The sequence below is a fragment of the Copadichromis virginalis genome, linkage group LG15 (genome assembly GCF_057382275.1).
Source record: "Copadichromis virginalis isolate Kocher_CV1m ecotype Utaka linkage group LG15, C_Virginalis_male_GT1.1, whole genome shotgun sequence".
Taxonomy (NCBI): Eukaryota; Metazoa; Chordata; class Actinopteri; order Cichliformes; family Cichlidae; genus Copadichromis; species Copadichromis virginalis.
Genome location: NC_140632.1, coordinates 27,371,373 through 27,389,727, shown reverse-complemented (window position 1 = coordinate 27,389,727; position 18,355 = coordinate 27,371,373). Strand labels below are relative to the sequence as shown.

The following is an 18,355-nucleotide window of genomic DNA, read 5'->3' as shown; positions in this document are numbered from 1 at the left end:
TCTTTATACTTCCCCTGTTTTTTAGGGGAGTCGCCTATTTTCACTGACACAGGAGACTATCTGATTGTTCAGTCTGACGTCACTAGCCGTGTCTGGGTCTAAACTCCGCTGCAGGTCCATATATCAAACGATCACTATGGCATTAATGAGAGTTGAAAAACTGTCTAAAGTCTTTCATCTTTAATAAAATGATCAGCGTTCTGCTCTACCAGGTGTAACAATTGAGTTTAACATCCAGGCATCCATGAAAACGGAATTTATGACATTTAACGGAGTTAGAAGTTAGCAGGGAGTTAGCTCGCTAGCTTCTATCTAAATACAGTGGGGCAAAAAAGTATTTAGTCAGCCACCGATTGTGCAAGTTCCCCCACTTAAAATGATGACAGAGGTCAGTAATTTGCACCAGAGGTACACTTCAACTGTGAGAGACAGAATGTGAAAAAAAAATCCATGAATTCACATGGTAGGATTTGTAAAGAATTTATTCGTAAATTAGGGTGGAAAATAAGTATTTGGTCACCTCAAACAAGGAAAATCTCTGGCTCTCACAGACCTGTAACGTCTTCTGTAAGAAGCTTTTCTGTCCCCCACTCGTTACCTGTATGAATGGCACCTGTTTGAACTCATCATCTGTATAAAAGACACCTGTCCACAGCCTCAAACAGTCAGACTCCAAAATCCGCCATGGCCAAGACCAAAGAGCTTTCGAAGGACACCAGGAAAAGTATTGTAGACCTGCACCAGACTGGGAAGAGTGAATCTACAATAGGCAAGCAGCTTGGTGTGAAAAAATCAACTGTGGGAGCAATCATCAGAAAATGGAAGACATACAAGACCACTGATAATCTCCCTTGATCTGGGGCTCCACGCAAGATCTCATCCCGTGGGGTCAAAATGATCATGAGAACGGTGAGCAAAGATCCCAGAACCACACGGGGGGACCTGGTGAATGACCTGCAGAGAGCTGGGACCAAAGTAACAAAGGTCACCATCAGTAACACACTACAACGGCAGGGAATCAAATCCCGCAGTGCCAGACGTGTTCCGCTGCTGAAGCCAGTGCATGTCCAGGCCCGTCTGAAGTTTGCCAGAGAGCACATGGATGATACAGCATAGGATTGGGAGAATGTCATGTGGTCAGATGAAACCAAAGTAGAACTTTTTGGTATAAACTCAACTCGTCGTGTTTGGAGGAAGAAGAATACTGAGTTGCATCCCAAGAACACCATACCTACTGTGAAGCATGGGGGTGGAAACATCATGCTATGGGGCTGTTTTTCTGCCAAGGGGACAGGACGACTGATCCGTGTTAAGGACAGAATGAATGGGGCCATGTATCGTGAGATTTTGAGCCAAAACCTCCTTCCATCAGTGAGAACTTTGAAGATGAAACGAGGCTGGGTCTTCCAACATGACAATGATCCAAAACACACCGCCCGGGCAACAAAGGAGTGGCTCCGTAAGAAGCATTTGAAAGTCCTGGAGTGGCCTAGCCAGTCTCCAGACCTCAACCCCATAGAAAATCTGTGGCGGGAGTTGAAAGTCCGTGTTGCTCGGCGACAGCCCCAAAACATCACTGCTCTCGAGAAGATCTGCATGGAGGAATGGGCCAAAATACCAGCTACTGTGTGTGCAAACCTGGTAAAGACCTATAGTAAGCGTTTGACCTCTGTTATTGCCAACAAAGGTTATGTTACAAAGTATTGAGTTGTATTTTTGTTATTGACCAAATACTTATTTTCCACCCTGATTTACGAATAAATTCTTTACAAATCCTGCCATGTGGATTCATGGATTTTTTTTCACATTCTGTCTCTCACAGTTGAAGTCTACCTCTGGTGCAAATTACTGACCTCTGTCATCATTTTAGGTGGGGGAACTTGCACAATCGGTGGCTGACTAAATACTTTTTTGCCCCACTGTACAATATAGCATGTCCTGACTGCGGGGTTTTGGAAACAAATTCAAACGTACAGCTCTGCTATCACTTCCAACATAAATGAAGACAGAAAACTAAACAGCAGTGACGTTTGTAGGGTTACTGAAGTTGGGCTAGCTGGTATATAATGATGTGCTACGTGACCGCTAGCGACACAGCTATGTTAGCATAATATAAACAAGCTAACTTTTTTTCCACTCGATAAAAGTTAACTTGAGTGTTCTCGGTGGTCAGGAACAAATGTAATCGCATGGCAGGATGCTGTAAAAGGACCAAACTTCAGCCAGGAGAACAACTGAGATAATCCATCCACAATACGAGGTTAGTCATTCATATACTGCTGCATAGGCTGGGCTGTAGTTACATCCTAAGGTTTTAAAAACTGAGCTTAAATAAATGATTAGTGGTAATAAAAGGAGAGGGAGGTCAACAGGGATCACTGACTGTTTTAGGAGCTTTTTGAGATTAAATAGAAGAAAATACATAACATTAAACATGTTAACAACACAAAAGCCATATTAAACGCATACTACTTTAGACCCAGAAGTAGGATTCGTCGCGTCATCACTGAACAACCGGATAGCTGGTTGTTAGAGCCAATCTATAGAGAAATATTTTTGATACTGTTTCAGTTATTATGTTACATGTTTAATTTTGTATAATATGTTGTTAGAGAATAAATGCTGCGCGTTTAATTTGTGTCGGGTAAGAAAACATTACAACATTACAGTAGCAGGTTAGAGTGAGCCAGGACGGCAATGGAAATGTGCGCTGTAGCAGCAAATAGTTTTTTGACCGTGACATCTTTTGTTTGTATGTACGAGTCAGAAATAAATCTGAACAGCTCACATTAAGAAGTGGAAGAATTATTTTTTCGAAGCTTGGGACAGAAATTCGCCACTACATAAAAGTCAAAAATCTATCGAGTAACGGAGGAATGTTTTCCGCGGTAGAGCCACCGACTGAGACATAGAAAAGTCACCGGATCGTCGGCATAAGGACGCCTACACACAACAACACGGCGAACAGCTAAGTAAAAAGTGTTTTGTCAGATGCATCTTACCTGTGGAAGTAGCATAAAGGAGTTTGTGCAGTACACCACCCGACAGCTGTGCCGAAGAAAATCATTACGGCTTAGCGGTGTTATATAATTACAATGGCGGACGACATTAATGACAGTGTGGGTGTAGTTACGCGTGATGACAGCCAGAGGGCGATGACAGACAAAGGTCTGGAGTTCAAACTGCATCAGCTCACAAAGGTGAGAAGAGGCAAATTAGGACAAGTGACAGCACAAGAAGATGAAACTGAGCGACTTTTGAGCCATGAAATTCTGCTGGCTGTAAATGATGTGAGAGAGGCACTGAAAGTTTACAAGAAGTTGTATGAAGAGTTTCAAGAATGCAATTATGCAGTGTTGCTGTGTATTAAAGATGAGGAGGAAAAGGAGGCTGACCAACAATTTTGGTTTCAGCCAATGTCAGAACGATGTTTGCAGTTCATTAATAGAGTTAATACATGGATTGAAATACAAACATGTGATCAAGAGATAACTCCCATGGACAGTGCATCCAGAGTGTCAAAAACATCTAGAGTGTCAAACAAGTCTAAAGTATCCAACACGTCAAGGGTGTCGACAGCATCGTCAGAGCGCGTCAAGGAAGAAGCTAACAGAGCAGCTCTGATGGCACGAGCAGCGTCTCTGAAAGAAAAACAGGCTCTAGAGTTAAAAGAAGCAGAAATTAAAGCTGCAAAGGAAAGACTGGAAATTGAAACAGCCATTGCAGTGTCTACTGCCAAAGTGAAAGTGTATGAGGAATGTGAAGGGGTTAAGTCTCAAGTGAGTGAAACCAGACTTACGGTAATGCCACGTCGTGACCTCCTGAAGATGAATAACGAAAATCGTCATGGCAACGTAAAACACACACCAGGGAAGCCAACAGAGATAGATAGGTCTGCCTCTTGGAGGAATCCTGGTGATCCAAGTACTGCAGCAGGGGCCATACCTAAGACACATAGAACTCCACTGCAGGGGCCGAGCCAACGCCAAGATGGTGTCTCACTTCAGGAGACCAGACCAAGTGAGCTTTATCAAGTTATGCAGAAACAGGCAGATATCACAGAGATGCTTGTAAAGTACCAACAGCTGGCTCGGTTACCACAAAGGGATGTGCCAGTGTTCCACGGAGATCCTTTGGAGTACAGGTCGTTTATGAGGGCATTCATGCACGCTATTGACACCAGAACTGATAGCAATTCAGACAAGCTATATTTTCTGGAGCAGTATACTCGAGGCGAGCCTCGTGATCTTGTGAGGAGTTGTCAGCATATGCCTGAACATCGGGGGTATGAAAGGGCTCTGCAGCTGCTTCAAGATAAATATGGAAATGAGTTACAGATTGCTAGCACACTAATTGAGAAGACATCGAAGTGGCCACAAATTAAGGCTGAAGATGGAAAGGCGTTGAGCGCATTCTCTGTATTCCTGGTGAGCTGTCGTAATGCCATGGAGGATGTGGACTATATGGAAGAGATGGACAACCCTGCAACTATGAGGGTCATCATTTCCAAGTTGCCATTTAAAATAAGAGAGCGCTGGAGAATCCATGCATATGATATCCAGGAGCGGCGCTGCAACAGAGCAAGATTCACAGAGCTGGTGGCCTTCGTTGAACACCAAGCAAAGATCATGTCCGACCCACTCTTTGGCGATCTTGAAACAGCAGTGTCAGACAAGGTTATGAAAAAGCCACAGCAAGGAAATAAGTTGAAGAAAGACATTAGACATGGGAGCAGCTTTGCTATCAAGGTTAACCAAGGTTCAGAAATGGACAAAAGAAGCAGAGTGAGTAAGAACCAGAGTGACCTGTCACTCAACTGCGCCTTCACAAGAGGGTCACATGAGCAGAGATTGCAAAAGGAAGATGGTGTGCGAGGTTTGTTCACTCAAGCATCCAAGTTTGTTGCACTTCTCAAGTTATGAGGAAGAGAAGCCTCCCGATGAGGTCAATATGGGTAGCACTGCTAAAGGCCCAGCAGGGTTGTCTGAAGAAAAGGAGACAAGTGCCTGTACTGGGGCTGGAGGCAGCTGCGTGCTTGCCATTGTACCTGTAAGGGTGAAGTCCTGCAAGAGTGACAAGGCTGTGGAGGTTTACGCTTTCATTGACCCAGGTAGCTCTGCATCGTTCTGCACCGAAGCCTTGGCAAGGAAGTTGAAGGTGCAAGGCAGACGAACCGAGCTAACGTTGAGGACCATAAATTCCAGAAGTCGAGAGGAGAGTTATGTGCTCACAGAATTGGAAGTCAGCAGTCTGGCAGACAACAACTTTATCGCACTGTCAAAGGTCTTCACACAGAAAAGTATTCCTGTTTCCAGAGAGAACATCCCACTCCAGAAAGAGGTTGACAAGTGGCCGTACCTACGCGAGGTGAGGTTGCCTCATATTGAGGCTGAAGTGGAGCTTCTCATTGGAACTAAAGAATACACCATATTGGAGCCATGGAAGGTGATCCCAAGTGAGGACAATGGTCCATATGGCGTAAAGACAGCACTTGGATGGATTCTGAATGGACCACTCAGAGAAACAGATACTGCAGCCAATGATGTACAACCATGTGCTATTGTGAACAGAATAGCCATCGACAACGTGGAACAACTGCTTGTACGACAGTATAACCACGACTTTCCAGAGCGTCACTGTGATGATAAAGCAGGAATGTCTCAATAAGACCACCACTTCATGGAGTCTGTGTCAAGCTCTACTCGTCTCACTGATGGACACTATGCCATAAGTCTTCCTACGAAGAAGTCGTGCGTTTAGATGCCGAACAATCGAAGTGCAGTGTTACAGCGTGCACTGAGCCTTTCAGTGCAAGCTGAAAAGGAATCCTGCACTCCATGAAGAATACACTGCCTTCATGAGTGACATGTTGAACAAGGGATATGCCGTTGAGGTTCCAACAACACAGTTAAACCGCAAGGATGGAAAACAGTGGTATATTCCCCACCATGGGGTATATCATCCACAAAAAAAGAAGCTGAGGGTGGTATTTGACTGCGCTGCCAGCTACCAAGGAGTTTCACTGAATAGTGAACTTCTACAAGGGCCAGATTTAACAAACTCATTGATCGGAGTGCTGACACGGTTCAGGCAATAGTCTATCGCCTTTACAGCAGAGGAGAACCGCAGCAAATCATCACCTGAAGCTGTAAGCACAGTCCTGGAAAATTTTTATGTTGACGACTGCTTGAAGTCTGTTGCCACGGAAACTCAAGGTATGCAGTTATACACAGACCTTACTGAATTGTGTTCTGGTGGAGGATTTCACCTAACGAAATGGACAAGCAACAGTCGTGCCTTGCTCTCATTCATCCCTGAGCATGAGAGAGCCAAAGCTGTCAGAGACCTGAACTTGAACCATGACCTGCTGCCTATGGAACGTGCTTTAGGAGTTCTATGGTGCCCTGAGTCTGACGCATTCAAGTTCAGGATTAACATCAAAGAAAGACCTGTGACGAGACGTGGAATACTTTCCGTCACCAGCTCCATCTATGACCCACTGGGATTCCTTTCCCCAGGAACTCTCCCTGCAAAAATGATCTTGCAGCAGTTATGCAGGGAGGGTCTTGCTTGGGATGATAAGATCCCAGAACAGCTCAGTCATAAGTGAAACAAGTGGTTACAAGAGCTGTGCCAGCTGTCAGAGGTAACCGTACCCAGGTGTGTGAGACCATTGGACTTCGGTCCTGTCGCAACAGCACAGCTCCACCATTTTTCTGATGGGAGCGAAAGTGGATATGGAACAGCATCATACTTGAGGATGACCAGCAATGATGGACGGGTTCACTGTACATTAATGATGGGAAAATCCCGTGTGGCGCCCATGAAGCAAACCACTATTCCACGAATAGAGTTGACTGCAGCTATGGTTGCTGCAAAGATAGACAAAATGTTAAGAACGGAGCTTCAGATGAATCTTCTTGAATCTACATTCTGGACTGACAGCACAACTGTGTTGAAGTATATTGAAAATGAAAATCTTCGCTTCAAGACATTCGTGGCCAATCGCGTTGCGGTCATTAGAGAGCTAACAAATCCTCAGCAGTGGAGGTACGTTGGTACAGCAATCAATCCAGCTGATTGTGCATCCAGAGGGCTTGCACCATCTAAGCTCATGAAGAATCTAAGCTGGTTCCACGGCCCAGCTTTCCTGAAAACCCCAGAAAGACAGTGGCCAGAAAGACCTGACAAGGAAAGGATTGATAAAGATGACAGCGAAGTGAGGCATGCAACCATGGTACATCTCACAAATGCAGCTGAGAATGTTCACACGTTGAACAAGCTGATCAATCACTATTCCAGCTGGCATCGAGTGAAGAGAGCTGTGGCATGGATGATCAAACTCAAAGACTTACTGCTACGACGATGTGAAAAAAGGAAAGAGACGTACGCTAAACAGAAAGAACAAGACAACGAATCAATGCAGACAACACTTACCCTGAAAGATCTGGTGCAAGCTGAGGCAGAGATCATTAAGTTCTGTCAAAGTCAACAATTCCAAGAAGAGATCACCATGTTAAAGAAAGGCAAGTGTGTGACAAAGACTAGTCACTTGAGGAAACTTGATCCCGTGATGCAGGACGGAGTTTTGAGAGTTGGTGGTCGCCTCGCAGCTGCTGGGATGCCAGAACATGTGACGCACCCAGTCATTATCCCAAAGGGCTCACATATCACCACACTGATCTTGCAGGATATACATGAGAAGATTGGGCACTGTGGAAGACTGTATATGCTTTCACGGCTGCGACAGAAGTATTGGATTCCATCCGCTAACTCAGAAGTGAGGAAGTTTCTGTCAAGGTGCGTAATCTGCAGGAAAACTAGAGGCAAACCACTGGAACAGAAGATGACAAATTTGCCAGAGGATAGGCTTCTACCTGATGAACCCCCCTTTTCTAATGTTGGGGTGGATTACTTTGGACCGTTTAATGTGAAGCATGGCCGCAGCACAGTAAAAAGGTATGGTGTGTTGTTTACCTGCCTTACAACAAGAGCAGTGCACATTGAAATTGCGCACACTTTGGACACTGATTCATGTCTGAACGCCATCAGACGCTTTGTGTGCAGAAGAGGTCAGGTATCTGTCATGCGTTCAGATAATGGCACCAACCTAGTCGCTGCTGAACGGGAGCCATTCAAGAGTGGAATCAGTCAAAGATTCTAGACTGTCTCATGCAAAAGGGAATCCAGTGGGTATTTAACCCACCCGCTGGTTCTCACTTTGGAGGGATATGGGAAAGGCAGATCAGAACCTTGAGGAAGGTCCTGAGGTCTATACTGAAGGAACAGTTGGTCAATGATGAAGGTTTACTGACACTAATGTGTGAAGTGGAGTCAGTACTAAATGACAGACCGCTGACTACAGTAACAGATGATCTAACAGACCTGGAACCACTGACGCCTAACCACTTGCTACTGATGAAGAAAAAGCCGGGTTTGCCTCCTGGACTTTTCAGAAAGGAAGACTCATACTCCCGCCGCCGTTGGAAGCAAGTGCAATATCTTGCTGACTTGTTTTGGAAGAGGTGGGTGCGCGAGTATTTGCCTATGCTTCAAGAGCGTCAAAAGTGGACTCAGGTCAGAAGAAATGTAACTGTGGGGGACATTGTAATGGTGGTCGACGAGTCAGCGCCAAGAAGCTCGTGGATGTTGGGGAGAGTTCTTCGTGTCATTCCAGATGCTAAGGGTCTGGTGCGGCGTGTGATCATCAAGACAAAGACTAACACCTTAGAAAGACCCATTGACAAGCTATGCTTGATCTGTGAGAATGTCATGTAACTTGGAATGAGAAAATACAGTATATGTTCTGATCGGTTACAGGTTTTGTGAAAGATAATTTGAATGACCATGTGTGATACAGGAAGTGTTAATGTTATTTGGCTCTTTTGTAAGTGTTCGCTAATTGTCAGTCTTCACGCCCTCCAATTAGGGGGCTGGAAATGTTAGAGCCAATCTATAGAGAAATATTTTTGATACTGTTTCAGTTATTATGTTACATGTTTAATTTTGTATAATATGTTGTTAGAGAATAAATGCTGGGCGTTTAATTTGTGTCGGGTAAGAAAACATTACAGCGCATGTGTGGTAGCAGGTTAGAGTGAGCCAGGACGGCAATGGAAATGTGCGCTGTAGCAGCAAATAGTTTTTTAGACCGTGACATCTTTTGTTTGTATGTACGAGTCAGAAATAAATCTGAACAGCTCACATTAAGAAGTGGAAGAATTATTTTTTCGAAGCTTGGGACAGAAATTCGCCACTACACTGGTAGCTAGCAAACTTCACCTGAACTGGACTTCTGGACTGTGTTTGTCCTGTTGGAGCCTTTTGAACCATTTTAAATGAAATCATGTGACCAATCGTATAGTTGCTGTGAGGTTACTGTACTAATAGACTGTCCAAGAGGGCAGAACTCTGGTGAAAGTATTGTGATTGGATGTCACTGAGCACTAATTAGCAGGCACCATCTCGGTAAGATGCTCCCATTCAGTCTATGCTAACCTAGCTACCATTAGCGTCCACATGTTGCCATTTTTGGAAACAAAAACGAACATAGAGAAAATCCTCAAACTGAGCCTTCACGAAAGCTACCAGTGGGTGACGTGACTGTTGCTATGTCCATCCTTCATCTACAGTCTGTGGTCCTGGAGAGCTACCTGGTTCTAGCAGGGCTTCTGCAGGTCTCACCTTCATTGTTGTTGTGCAGTTTGCGGTTCTTCCAGATCTTTGAGGGGATCTTCAGTCTTGGCAGTTTGCTCCAGGCTCCTCCTTCTTCTCCACTTTCCTCTGCACCTCCTGCTGCAGTCAGTAAGATGATGAATGAATATGTGCAGCTGATATCGATTAATTAAATCCTGAATCGAATTTTAAATATAAATGTATTTTGCCAGAATCTTAGCTTAGAGCTCACAAAACTATTTCAACAACTGCAAAACAGCTAAAACAGCAACGATTAAAGAGCGGGAAAACGGAAAAAGATGTCAACACAAAGCACGGCTCGTTCACCTGACGGCACACAACACAGACACGCCGTTGGTGCTGAAAGCCAAAATCTAAAATATTCTGAAACATCAGGTTTCATCGCTTTCCTACTAAAATTCACTTAACTAGCAGCAAAAGATCAAAACTGGGCTTCACATTTGATAAAAATCGTCATTAATTCCCTCTTACTTTGGCTGTTATTCCCTGCACAGCTCTCTCTCTCTCTCTTTCTCTCTCTCTCTGTCAGTTTACTCAGAGACCAGTTTACCATCAAAAATATCTGTTTTCTGCATTATTTGCTGCTTATTATGCACAAGTCTACCGTTTTGTTCAGTGCTGTCGGCCTCCAACATGAAAGCCTCATTTCTGCTGTTCAATGCTGAAGAAATTTAAACTTTTACAAATGATTGCTTAGCTGTCTCTCTAATCAAACCTCTGTAACTTTGCTCTGATTTACTTAAGCAGCATCAGGTAGTATGTTTTCATGGTTTTCTTCTGTTTTTGATCTACTGCAGAATATTTTTAAGGCGGTTATCTGCTATAAAAAGCCAGGCCGGGAAAATCTCCTTCATGTTTTTATCCTCAGTTACTTTGGCACAAAGGCATCTGCTGTGACGCTACATAGATATAAGTACTGCAATGGATAATGATGATGAAAGCCCTGCTGCAGACAGTCAATACAGTGTAAGCTGACAGGCTCGGGTCCACTGCAGAGGGCTCACAGATTTTCCAGCTAAACCTGAGCGGCAGCATGAAGCACTGATATGAACACCAGAGTGAAACTCGCTGCTGCGCCGTAAATTTGAGTTTTTTTGAGCGGAGTTTGGTGCGGACTCTGCACTTCCCCAGCAGAGCACCACCTGCAGTCTGAAGGCCTGCCGCTGTAGCTCTGATGGAAACACTTCAAACAGTCCGATCAATCAGATCAATGAGTCCGCTTATCGATCACCAGCACACACACACACACACACAAACGTCAAATCGACGACAGGGACTCCGCAGCTCCGCTAATCTCCTCACCGGCCGCTCTGTGTCTGAAGGAGCAGCGGGAGAGGGCAGGGCGCGTGAGCAGCAGGAGCAGGAGTCTAACCTGAACCGAAACATAGATGAGCTCACCTTTACTCCTCTGATGACTCATTAGGAGCTGAAAGTACCTCCGCGCGGGCAGTACGACGATCAGATCGACCGGGACCAGGACTGGATGCAGCTGAGAGCAGGTGATGTCTGAATCCCCCTCACGTCATCCTGAAAGAACACTTTCAGTTTCGGTTCAGAAAAGCTGCATCATCATCAACACTTACACTCAAGGACACACACAAAGAGACACACACAGATTGTGTGTGTGTGTGTCTGTGAGTTTGAGTGCTTGTCATAGACCGTACTCCCCCTTTTAGAGCGGGCAGCCAATCCCACACACGCAGATGTAGAAAACCTGCCTGTTCCCTTCCTCGCTGGTCCGTGTTTAAAATGGCTTCCTGATGTATCTGTGTAAATGAGCTATCTCTTCTTCTCACAACTGGTAAAGTTCATGGTTTCCTGGCACAGACCGACTTCTAAGCGCAGCCATTCCACGACCTTAATGTTAGCTGCTTTATGTTACCACAAACTGTGGTGAAGCAAGTCAATACAACAGAAAAGCTCCACAATTGTCTCTTCTTTCCACTTACAGTGACGTCTCCACCGTCTGTGTGTCGAAATAAAACAAGGCCTCTGTTATACTTGTCACACGACCCTGTTGTTTTGTACTGATGTATGATACCATTGATTTCCTTTCCGATCCAATACCAAGTAATATTCAGGGTGGTATCGACGATACTGATCCGATACCGATACTTTGTACAAAACATTATTTTATTTATTGTATCTTAAATTATAGCATCATAATAATTACAGGACATCAGATTACTTGTTCTTATCACTTAATAATGCAGAGTTCATCATATAGAAATAAAAAAACTGAAGTTGTGCACTATTTGAACACCTTGCCTGCCTGCAGCACTAAAGGACTCCGTGAGAGACGTCTGTCTTGCCCTAGCAGCACCTGTCCTTCTCCTCCTCTTCAGTTCGCCTCAACATAAGCTCATCATATTCTGTGATATGATTTACTCTGAGGTGTTTGACAAGGTTAGTGATGTTGCCACAACCATACATGCCAACCCCCCTGATTTTTCTGGGAGAATCCCGAATTTCAGTGCCCCTCCCGAAAATTTCCCGGAGCAACAATTCTCCCGAATTTCTCCCGATTTTCCACCCGGGCAGCAAAATTGAAAAACCATATTGCAGAATTCATAGCGCGGCCCAGCCAATTCCAGTTTCCAACAATGGCGGCAGCTACTTAGTTTTAATTTTACTCTTATTTCTCTTTCTGGGTCACAAAAAAACTTTTAACATATTTTCAGGTGAGAATGTAGCTGTGTAAACTTCAAATATCTGAGCCGACCGACACATCGTCTTCAAACCCCCACGGTCTTTCGCTACTCGGGTTAAACATGAGATATAAGTCACTTTGATAACTTAAAAATGTTATTGTTTGGCTTTTTTCAGTGTTTTATTTGTTCGTGAGTAAATCGGTTTGGCTGAGATTAAAGTTATTAGATTAGATTAAATTAAATTAAACTTTATTAATCCCTCGGGTGGGTTCCTCTGGGGTTTTCACACAGCTGAATAAACGTTAAACAGAAAACTAATTAAACAAAGTGTGAGACGGTCGAGAGTTTACGCCAGCTGTTTCCGGGCCGGCCAATAATAACGGTGACATTTAACGTATTTTATCCGATAAATAAACACTGTAAAATGTATTTATCACCCCCCCAACAGCCCTTTTGAATGTCTCCCTAATTCTGAAGTCTCAAGGTTGGCATGTATGGCCACAACACCTCACTTTTTTGCCACATGTATTGCAAACCACGTCTCAGCTGTTTGTGGAGGTAAAATACGTTCACACAATTACGCTCAGCCATTGTTGTGAAGGGGCTGCGAGACATTTATACAGCCGTATTTCGCACATGACTATGAAAGGCGGAAGAGGAAGTAGTTCCTTTGAATATAGACAATCCGAATGTTATAGTTTCTTTCCACTGTGTTCCTGTTAATGATAAACTACAAATTTACCCTAAATTACTAAAATATCGATATTTTAATGTGAGAATCGATTCTAGAACATAAATGATTGGTATCGGAGGAATCGATATTTCAGGATCGATCCGCACATCACTAGTGTTTTGTCGTCGCACAGCGACCACGAGGACGCCTGCCTGTGGTTTTTTGACCATGTGGACTCACCCACAGAGAACTGCACCCCAGGAGCGGACTTCATCTGTCGGTGTCTGCAACAGATGGTCAAGACCACTTCTTGCACAATTTTCGGCTGCTATCGTCTCCACAGCGAATCATCTGTCTCCACATCACTCTGTTCCTAACATCCTCCCCAACACAGCAGGCTTCTGCATGTCCTCCTTCAGTAGATCCATGAATCTTCCTTGAGGTCCTCTTTTCATCCTCCCTGCCAGCTTCAACATCCTTTGTCAAAAATACAAGCCTGTACATGTCCAAACACCTGAGCTTTAGTGAACCCGTCCCTCTGAAAAACTCTTTCTAATCTGTCCGTTCTGGTCAGTCCCAGAGCTGAAGACGTTCAATTAACAGTTAAACCTGATGAGGAAAGGTGTCACGGTCTGCAGAGACAGGCCGTGCGGTGGTGTGTGTAATGGACCCAGGTGCGTACTGTTACGAGTTCAAAATTGGGGATGGAAACAAGAGAAAAAACCACAATAACAACACTGGTCCGGCCGGGTTGAGTCAAACGATGATTTTAATGATCACACGCGTGGGAGATGGACACTGTATGCAGACAGCCTCAGATCTCAAAATGGTGGAGCATTGCTCAAACTTTTATAGCGTCTGGTGCCTCCACCTTATCATAAAAAGCCTAAACATTCGCATGCTTTCTCTCACACGGCGTCTAAGCTACGACCTTGGCTCCCTGTTTATCTGCTCCTGCTGAGATGGGGCAGAAAACTCCAGCATATTCTGTTCTCTTCTAATCAGACAAATAAGACAATAACTCTCTGCGAACAGTATTTCTTATAACTCAGCAGTATAATGCATCATAAAACAATGTCATTCATTCACAACAAGTCAGCAGTTTAATGTAATGCAAATCAGTTTAACTAATGCAATAGTTATCAGCTTTTTCTAATTCAGGAGAATAATGCAAACTAAAACTACATAATAATTCACAATCTTTAATTCGGGGTATAACATGGCATAAAATAACACTACAATCCAACAGTACACAAGTGAGCAGACGGGAGTGAGCTTAACAGAAGGCGAGCCTTTAATATGGCTGAAAACAAGGTGTACAAACACAGCAGGGATAGCGTGGCTAAACAGAAACCTAAACTGGGAACAAACTATGGTGAGGCTAGTGATGGCCCGCTTGAAGCTGACGCTCCGGAGCGTGTGTCGAAAAAAACAACACACTGGTTCAGAAGCACTGTGTCGAGGCTTGCTTCGTTTGGCAAAAGTCACGTGACCAGTGACGTCCGAAGCTTCATTACGCACGTAACTGCTTCGGTACCTGATTCAAACGGATATAAGGAAGTGAATCATCCACGGGATTCGTGGAGTGTGTTGATGGTGACAGATAGCGACGAGGTGATCATTCCACTGACAGATATGGAGCCAGCGAGGAAGAGAGGACATTCTGGCGTGTGGGAATATTTTGAGTTGATTTTGCTCAATTCATTTTATCTGCCGAAGTGCAAAACTTGAAATGTCCAAAATCATGTTTTCATAATGTAAATATCATTACAGCATATGACTTTAGGAACACTTCCATGTGAATTAAAGCTAATGAAGACTACAAAAATGTATTTGACACTATTACATTGCTACACAGTTTAGAAAATCATTTTGTTTATTGTTTTTAGGTGATAGTCTGCAGGACCCAGGAATACCTGCATATCTACCAGCTTGCAGTGTGGTTCCTGCACTCCACAGCCTCTTCTGTTCCATGCAAGTGGATTTTCTCCAGGGCAGGAGAAACTATTTCTAAGAAAAGAAACAGACTCAGCCAGCGCACAGTAACACTAATCCTCTTTTTAAATGTAAATAACAAAAGGGCTACCTTACATAGATCATGTTTTTACTTTGCAAGTTCTTGATTAGGGGTGGGTTTTGATTATCGCTTTTCTGATTACAATCCATGCTAAATTGAATAAAGTGATATTGATTCATTAAAATCCCGTGTCGATTTGTAAATTAACGTTATTATGCCTGAAACGCCAGCATCTCAGGTTAAACCTCACAACATGTCGTCAAACACCATACAGCTAAAACAGTAACTGGGAGCAGGTTTACGGATTCTGCATACAAACGTGAACACAGAGCGCGGACCCGACGCGTCAGAATCAGATTTTGGTGCTTCGTCGGGTCCGCGCTGTGTTTGCCTCCTTTTTTTTCGCTGGCTTCTGCAGCTGCAGGTTTCATAACTCTCTGTTTACATCTCTAATTAAGTCTCACATGTGTCAGCTTTCTTTTAATAGATACGAAATTATGGATATATATTGTTAAATGATCAGAATTGTAATAGTTCTGACTGAGGCAAAACTTTCCAGATTCCAATCAAATTGAACCGGATCCTGTATCGAATCAAAATGGTTCTACAAATCAGTAACGATGCAGCCGTACTCAGCTCCCTAAGCATTTTCCCTTTCCAGTTCACAATCAATCCCACCCCTAGGTCAAAAATATGTATAGGAATTGGCCTAATCTAATATTTTGTATGAACCTGTCCAGCTGTCCAGTGATTAAACGACAAGTAGATGGAGGCAGGACTTCACAGCAGGGGCATACTCCATAATGTGCTGTGCATTCTCATATGTATATTATATATATTGCTCACTTATTGTATTTACCAACATCAAGGAGTTATGAGCAAAGAAAGGCCACACCATAGTGCATGTTTAAATAGGGAAAGTTTATTGATCAAAATGTATTACGCAGATACGCATTACATTTTTTTCAGCCCCCCAATCGAGAAAACAAAACCAATTACATGTTCAAAGCAACGGAACGGTGGCCCAATATCAGAGAGAACTCCACTCTTGAGTGAGCAGTGATAATTGAGCAGTCCGTTTTATTTTGCAGATTCAAGCTGCTCTTCAAAATTTTCACCACCAGATGTCACCGGAGAGGACTGTGTTGAAAAGCTTCGAGTAATGAACCGTTTTTCAATACAAGCTTCAGTGCTTCGGAAAGCTTCATTTGGCCATCACTAGGTGAGGCTATGGCTTGGAAGACAACAGACCGGGCATGGAAACACAGAGGGTGGGAACACAGACGACGCGACGCAGACTACATGAAACACAGAGACTAAATACACATGAGGGATGATCAGGGGAAGTGGCCACACATGGGATCACAGCTGACACACATGAACCTAACAACAGGACAGGAGGGTGCAACTGAATACACTGACATGAATACAGATTTACAAAGTAAAACAGGAAACATGGAAATTAGACATGACAAGAACTAAACATAACCACGCAGACATGACTCACGACCCAGGGAAACTTAGTACAGGGGAGATGACATAACTGACAGCATGAACTTGACAATACAAGACACACAGACATAAACACACGAAGGGCAAGGGACTTAATACAAGGGTAATATATACAAATGGCTGGACTACCTTAGAGAACCTAAACAAACAATAAACATCAAAATAGGCTAAACACAAAACACTGGGTCACACGACCCAGGACCATGACAAAAGGTTTGCTATGACTCAGCCTGAACTAAATATATTTTCTCACTACATCCTGAGTGCTCTTATTCAATACATACACAGCAAATTCAAAAGTGTTAAATGTTTTGGTGTTAATAGTCTTCTTGCAAAGGTAGAGTTAATTTTACTCTAAGCAGAGTCACATTCTTTTAATGTAACTCTGAGGTGTAAAATGATAGTAGTTAAAATCGAGTGTTAAAAATGAGTGTTTCTCTGTCAAATCTGGAGGTGTTAAAATGGAAACATTAACTCTTGACCTCTTAACTCTGAACTCCTAGAGGGGCTATGACACCAACAGAGTAAATTCACAGACTCCGCCCCCAGCACGGCTCCAATCGAAGCTGAAGTGAAGCCGTTTCAGAACATTTTGCTCTACATATTTGAGTTGTTTGCCATGCTTGGTAAGTCATTTTTTCAAAGATTGTTTCAATTATTATTATGAGCTTTTACTTCTGTGGCTCTTTGGAGTTGAGACAAAGCTGTGTGAAAGGCATTAGCCATGTTGCTCGCTGATAGCATAATATTCTGTTTTAGCTAGCTGAAAGGTATTGTTTGCGGGCAAATACCACAGCCTTGAAAAAAAGCTTGCATGTGAATTTTCAGTCAAACTTTTGGTCAAATACACCTAAAACAATGTCTAGAATGTGAAATGTTGGTATAATGGTGCTACTTGATGCCTGAAAACGATCGCCCATAAAAAAACAAAAACGAGCAAACAGCAGTAGCAGGCGTCCTGACTGGATTCTACGTTAGCATAGATCGCTCCAGAGTTTTGTGCACACGGTTTAGGTAAAAATTAAAAAGGTTGAGGTTTTACATTTAGTTCAGTATTACCTGTTGCCTGTGTCCTTGTCTTTTGGGAAAATACTTTACACAAGTAATGGCTCAAAGAGGATTCCTTTTTTTTTTTTTTACTGTGCTTCAATTGTTTACTGGATTATTTGTGCCATTAATTAGTGTCAACTAATTTTTATTCGATCTCCGCACAGGATATGCTTGTGAAGATGGAATATGGGGGAGAGCAGAAGTGCGTTGCAGTTCCACAAAGTGATGAATGAAGGACATGCATATTGTATTGAAGAAATAAGTGATGAGAATGCTGTTATTTGCATTTACCATGTCAGACCTTTTGATAAACAAATTTCTAATGAAAGTGAGAACATGTATACTGTTACATCTTTCAGAAAATGTTTTGAAATTGTGGTGCACAGTTCAGAATAAATGTTTTTCAAAAACCATTGCATCTTTTTAGTAAATGTTTATTTCCAAAAGAAATTTCTAGAAGTTCAGAACAGTAAAATTCCCGCTTTTTAGAATGAATTAGAAGATAACTCTTACGTAGTTAAACTAAAATACTCTTTGAGAGTTAATATATAAACTCTTAACACCAAGTGTTAAATTATCAACTCCAGACAGATTTGGTGTTTAACACTAAATCAGAGTTAACGTACCAACTCTCCAAAAAGAGTTAAATTAACACTCTCTGGTGTGGACCCATATAGACACTTTAATAGTGTTGAAATCAAATCCGACAGTGTTAATTTGGACATGCTGGATTTGCTGTGTATGAGCTGTGAAATT

At 43.0% G+C, this 18,355-nt stretch overlaps 1 protein-coding gene and 1 long non-coding RNA gene across 8 annotated transcripts in view; one reads left to right on the top strand and one right to left on the bottom strand.

Moving 5' to 3' along the window:
- The window catches only part of LOC146692633 (tumor necrosis factor alpha-induced protein 2-like), a 71,944-nt gene extending 60,431 nt beyond the window's left edge, over positions 1 to 11,513 (bottom strand). For 3 of the 7 annotated variants that reach the window (XR_014915244.1, XR_014915245.1, XM_085432770.1), the window contains exons 1-2: positions 11,095 to 11,512; positions 9,685 to 9,795 (exon numbers count right to left, since the gene is read on the bottom strand). Coding sequence is in view for 5 of the 7 variants with exons in the window: in XM_085432770.1 (XP_085288896.1) it covers positions 9,685 to 9,795; positions 11,095 to 11,116 (133 nt within the window). In the remaining 2 variants the exon portion in view is untranslated. Of the gene's footprint in view, positions 1 to 9,684; positions 9,796 to 11,094 lie in introns of all 7 variants that reach the window. The other 4 variants (XM_085432765.1, XM_085432768.1, XM_085432769.1 and 1 more) reach the window with 2 other exon arrangements.
- A 5,404-nt stretch (positions 11,514 to 16,917) lies between these two features.
- On the top strand, positions 16,918 to 18,012 carry LOC146692632 (uncharacterized). The gene is made up of 2 exons (XR_014915252.1): positions 16,918 to 17,175; positions 17,764 to 18,012. It is a non-coding gene; the product is annotated as an uncharacterized LOC146692632 (long non-coding RNA).
- Positions 18,013 to 18,355: the final 343 nt, after the last annotated feature.